Here is a 6,204-nt window from a genome sequence, read left to right as displayed (position 1 = left end):
TCTAGCAACATCCCATATTGAAATCGGCCAATTTTTTGGAGAAACAAACCACCGCAATCAAAGCCCATATACAACATTTGCTTACCCCTCTTCTTCCTTCAGCGAGAGAGAGAGAGAGAGAGAGAGAGAGAGAGAGAGAGAGAGAGAGAGAGAGAGAGAGAGAGAGAGAGAGAGAGAGAGTTACATACACCGCCAAAGAGAGAGTTATCAAATCATAGGTCAGTCGTATTTTATTGCTCTGATCGTCAATCATGTTTGCCTCGTTCCACGCCCCCTTATGAATTCCCTAGTTTCGTCACGCGACTTCCACAATGGCAATTTCAAATTCCGATCGAAAACCACAAGCCCAGGAGCAACGAATTGTCGGCGGACTCTTTCACCATCTCCTTCCACGTTTCCGGTTTCTCCATTCGAATCTCCTGTCTCCTAGGAGCTGCTGTGTCACCAGAGCTTCAGAACTCTGGATCTAGAATGATTCGTGTTACGAGCCGATAGATCGATGGAGCTAGAGCTTGCCGAACACGTGGAGGGCGGTGACAAAGCTGATAAAGCAGACAGCTCATGATGAGGACGATGGTGGGCGGGTCTTCAAGCCTGGAGAGTTGTCGATGTAGAACCTCAATATGTTGTTTCTGACACCAGAGCCGTCGTCGCCGTCCATGCCTCCAGATTTGGAGCCACCTCCGAGAAGACGACATCACTGGGGATCTCAGAGCCATCGTTGAATAATACGAACAGAGAGAGGGAGAGAGAGATATCGGTCTGTAAAGAGAGAGAGAGAGAGAGTGACGTTGTAATTTTTAAATTAATTGAAGGTTAAAATTATCATTTAACACTGAATTGAGTAAATAGTGAAGTAAGTGGGCAATTTTGAAGCTGAAATTGAGTAAGTGGTCACGGTTTTTATTTTTATTTTTTTGCGCGAGTTTTTGAAATTTGGGAGATTTTATAGGCTAAATGCAAAACCCTCTCTCTTTGGGCTTCGAGCATTCTGGTAGTGACAGTCCATTTGCTATTTAAAGCCCATAGGTCCAGGTCTTCCAGGAGGAAGAGAAAAGGTCTAGTCCAATTTTGAAAAGAGTGGATTGCAGTGCAGCCCAATGTTTCCTGTCTTTTATTACTCGAGATAAAAAAAAATTGGGAAATATGAGAGTGAACAATTTCAACGAACTCTTTCGGTTTCTTATTGTACAATAAACAACTCTATGTATTCGTAGAGTACACTTATATTTATAGAAATGACTACAATAGAGTTTATGTTATTCATATTAATCTACTCGCAAAGGAATGTTTTTATGTAGGGCTAACGATTTGATAACTATTGTTGTAGCTTCACAAGTTTTCAGTTTCTGCTACTATCACATAACATGGAAGATTAGTTTTCATTTCCGGTCAAAATGTTATATTTGAAGTGTCTGTATAGTAGGTGTCGTAGATTGTTTGATATCTTGAGATTTGTTTGTCTTAATTAGTGCTTTTACCGAAAGGAACATGATATTTTGAAACCTTAATTTTGAAGTCCAGTGTACATTTAGGATATTTTGTTTGTTTTCACGTTTAGATTTGTATAAATTGTCAAATATATTAATGTCCAAAGTACGTTCATGATAATATGACATACATTCTAAAAATTTGATATTTTTTTGCAACTTTTGTTGAATTGTTTGTAGTGAGGCTGGTGAGCAGGAGCTCATATATATTACCTTTTCCTTTATTTTTCGAACTGCAGTTTTTTAAGCTCCACATAAAAATGGTACTGGTGGAGTTGGTATTGAGCGAAAGATGCAGATAACTGTTTTTTAGGAACAACTTGTAGTTATTAAACATATCTTTGGTATCTACTATATATATATATATATATATATATACACACACACACACGCACATTATATATATATATATATATAATGTAAGTATCAGATGTATCGAAGAAATGTTGGATATTAATTGATGGATATAGCTTCTTCAACTCAGCAATAGCGCGATACTGAGAGAAAATGGTGCTCCCACTAGCGCGTTAACCATTTTATTTATTAATCCAAACGTCTCAGTCTTAAATGGGATTTAATTACTTTTTTTGTCCCCGACAAATGATCGCTAATTGAAATTTGATTCTTGGAGTGCACTAATCATTTGGAAAGTTTGATTATAATATGCCAATGAGATTCATATGGCTGGATGGTAGTTAGCAAACAACACCCTAGTTGGGAGCATATCTTATATCCCTGCAATTTAATTAGTTGATTAAGTTGTATCATAATTAAACAAAGATATATATATATATATATATCCTCGCTCTGAAATTTCAAAGCGATGCCTCGCTCTGGATAGGATCTATATATATATATCTATATATATATATATATATACAGATCCTATCCAGAGCGGAGCTCCGCTTTGAAAATTAACATGTGAAGTTCAAGTTTTGGGTCACTTTTCGGTCGCATATCCACATCTCGACCGTTCAGTTTTTACGTACTAGTGTATAGATCGTCTCTGCAAATTTTCAGCTAAAATGATGATCGTTAAGGCATTGATAACTGCCTTAAAGCTAGTATGGTTCAGGTTGACAGATTCAGTCCGTCCATTGGTTTAAGCGAGTTAGATACCTTAACGATCATCAATTTGGTTGAAAATTTGCAGAGATGATCTATACACTAGTACCTAAAAACTGAACGGTCGAGATGTGGATATGCAACCGAAAAGTGACCCAAAACTCGAACTTCACACGTTAATTTCAAAGCGGAGCTCCGCTCTAGATCGGATCTGTATATATATATATATATATATATATATATAGACACACTTATTCACCGGACAAAAGTAACAAACCGAGCTCCATTTTTATAATGTATCGAAAAAGATGGAAAGGATGCCTCAGACAAGCTTTCACGTATCAACTTCCGCCACTGTACATTCATCATCAGTCGAATTAACTAAGCAACTAATGACCAAACATAATGAGGGTGATTTTGGCACTTCTCCTTCCAATATTGTTTAACTCTCACGCTTCACTTTAATATTATAGTTGAAAGTTGAAGCGAATTGAAGCACAAAGAGTGCAAGTCGAGTGCCGAAATCATCCCCAATATATAATCTTCTTAGAACGAACCACTTTTGCTTTGGATGTATATACTCAAGCTTTGAAGCTTGATGATCTGCGATGACATAGAAATCGATCGTCGGTGGAGGGTACGTCAAACTGGCTTGAAATTTTGTCAAACCTGTCCGAAAGAAAAAAGCTTTGGTATCCTCTCATAAGCGATGGTAGAACTTCAACTTGGGCGGTAAATATTGACTTCACTGGCCTGTGGTCAGACAATTTTGATTCACCTCGGTCGTATACATGTTGCTTCAACCCTTTTCCATACCAAATTATCCGATCACACCTAAATGACCACAATTTTTAAGACGTTAATTTGGTAGGTTACACGACACAAAATGAATCAATGAATTTGAGATAGGTATAAAACTAGTGAAGTAAAAAATAATTACCATGCAGGAGCACGCCTCTTTTCACCTTTCCTTGCAGGAGGAGGACATCCATAATATGTATCAGAATCTGGAAAATATTTGTAAGTCGGGGCAAATTTGATACTTCCTTCAAGCCAACCTTCAAATACTTGACCATTATTGAGCTCCATACTCAGCTTCATTCCCATTCAAAACTTAACGTCAAATTTAGGTTCACACACACAAATACACACACATACTAAGTAAACTAATAATTATATATATAAATACCTGATCGCTCTTCAGTAAGGCATTCCAATCTCTGCTATCCACTAATGACCGTGTGGTTGATTCTGGAAGGGAAATTCTGTAATTCAAATCTCCCAAGAAGATTACTCGTCTGCAATATTAATATCGAACACACGCATAATTAGTGGCCTATTCAGATATTTAATTTATCACTGTGTAATTCATCAGCTTGCTTTCTAGGGTTTATATAATATCAGCTTTTAATTTGATTATATATATGAAGTCAACTAATTGTTTGTTGAAGGAAAGAAACCAAACAATGGACTGTTTAATGGTAATAGAAACGATCATGCAACCGCCCCTTCATGTGGTTTAGCAACCCATTTAACGTAATGAGTCCAACCATGACTATTTTATTATATGTCTAACAACTACTTAATTATAAAGAAATGCATATAGTACAAGTTTGGCGGCTTTCAATCTCTCACGAAAAATTCAAAGTTGAGAAGAAACAATAATAATGTTCATCTCTGTCTTATTTTCGTGATACGTAGTGAAAGAAAAAAAAATCTTTGATTAATTAAGGAGATTAATTAACTAGTTGTAGGTTAATTAATTAACTGAAAAACGAAAAAGTTTGGACGGTTTCAAAGTTTAGTCTTAACATACTGGTGGTCTGGGATCTTTCGTGGCAAATCAAGCAATGGACCTCTAGGGAAACTTGTTCTGTTCAAGATTTCAGCTACGTTCGAGTTTCTGAGTTTCTCATCTCCTTGTCTTCCCCCTGAAGCTAGATGACAGCACACGAAGCAGAAGCTTGTTTCATGCAGTTGAAACCTAACTGACACTGAACCCTGCAAAAGTATAAATTATTTTTAGTGGGTGTAATTAACGTACTGTATCAATATTAGCTATGAAGTGATCGAGGATTAGTATACTTCTAGGGTTAATTATATTATTACAACATATTAGTAATATTATACGTACCTTATTGCCGAGGCAACCCATGATGCCACAGCCAACACATGAAACACTCGGATTCCGAATCAAAGGACGAAGATTTCTTCGAACCCAGACTGTTATTAGTATTCCCACCATTTGCTTACTTATAATACACTGGAAGTAATCCTGTGATTCTGAATTGGTGCTGCTTTCCACAATGGTTGACTTTCCATTTTTTTCCTTATTCTTGTCTCCCGGGTGGTTTATTTTCTTGTTCAAAGTTTCTCTAATGAAGGAGTTCCACTTCATGCAGATCATACTATTCTCAGATCCCAGAACATTTGAGGCTTTGAGAGGAACAATTTCTTGAAACCTAAATGGATTGAAAATAAAAACATGCATCGTGAGTTAATGAAAAATTTCTAATCTTTTGGAATTTACATGTCAAAATTATTACATGCCTACGTACCCAAAAACATAGATGTCACAGGATGTGTCAGTAATCCAATCCGCCATGTTCATATCATCTCGTGGTTCAACTCCACCAACATTCCATGTACTAACAAAAACCCTTAAAGATGGAAGAGAAAACCAAATTAAATTAAGTAGATATATGAAAATGAGAAAATATCCGGTAAACGGTTATTAACTAATAATAACTGGAGTTCCAGACGACCTTGCCATGCCGGCAAGTTTATATATTTTATCTATGGAGTTATGTATTATGAAGAAATACATACTTGTAATTGTGTGTGTGCTTGTGGTGATTCAAGATTTTTGGAGCTGGTGTCGTCGGGCATAAAGATAACGGTTTCTCTGGATCAAAACTTGGTGTTTCCAGCTGCAAGGTGGAGTCTTCCGAGTTGCTTGGGAAATCTGCTACAAAGTTGTTGCTTCCCAATCGCTTCTTCAGAATTTTGTTCGCCACTAATCTAGGCCACATGATCACCTACACATATAAGAAAAGAATATTAATTCATTGAAGCATATCTGCGTGTAGATTGATCGGTATGGAGTGAAATAGATCAGACGATAGATGGTGCTCACTTCTCTTTGATTTCTTGCAGTTGCAGTCATGGACAGAAACTGAGAAATAGTGGGGATCAAATGAGGACAGATGAAGATGGAGTACTAGTACTTATGAGAAAAGGTTGGATAGAGAATGCCAAAAGAGATAAAAAGAAATTGCAGAGATAATAATTATTCATGCTGTGAGACCACACTGCAAGTTGAGAAAGATGGAGGATGGAGTTGGGAATTAGCTCGCTCGCTCTAAACTAAAGCGATCGACGTGGATGGTGTATATATATGTACGTGAATCGAAGAATAGAAATGCAAAATCTGTTAACCAATCACAAGAATCAAATGGCTACCAATTAAGCCACATTGTCTTCCCACTTGCTATATATAAATGTAATTTCCATCACTATATATATTTATTTATATACGAAGAGAGAGAGAGAGAGATGGGTCTATATGCAGGCTTGAATATTTCTGTGTCTTGAAGGCTGGTGATTTTGAAGGATGTATATATCTATAGATATCTTGTGTTATACATAT

The 6,204-nt window shown here is 36.7% G+C and overlaps 1 protein-coding gene across 1 annotated transcript; it reads right to left on the bottom strand.

Annotated features, from left to right (window-relative positions):
* Nucleotides 1-2,931: 2,931 nt before the first annotated feature.
* LOC112198446 (type IV inositol polyphosphate 5-phosphatase 9) lies at nt 2,932-5,733 on the bottom strand. Its single transcript, XM_024339571.2, has 8 exons — nt 5,692-5,733; nt 5,385-5,593; nt 5,114-5,215; nt 4,690-5,017; nt 4,372-4,556; nt 3,745-3,853; nt 3,496-3,650; nt 2,932-3,389 (listed from the first exon to the last, which is right to left on the bottom strand). The coding sequence occupies exons 1-8, from the start codon at nt 5,719-5,721 to the stop codon at nt 3,137-3,139; spliced, it is 1,371 nt and encodes a 456-aa protein (XP_024195339.1). The 5' UTR covers nt 5,722-5,733; the 3' UTR covers nt 2,932-3,136.
* Nucleotides 5,734-6,204: the final 471 nt, after the last annotated feature.

Source organism: Rosa chinensis, chromosome 4 (genome assembly GCF_002994745.2).
Source record: "Rosa chinensis cultivar Old Blush chromosome 4, RchiOBHm-V2, whole genome shotgun sequence".
NCBI lineage: Eukaryota > Viridiplantae > Streptophyta > Magnoliopsida > Rosales > Rosaceae > Rosa > Rosa chinensis.
This window is presented reverse-complemented; position numbering and strand designations above follow the sequence as displayed.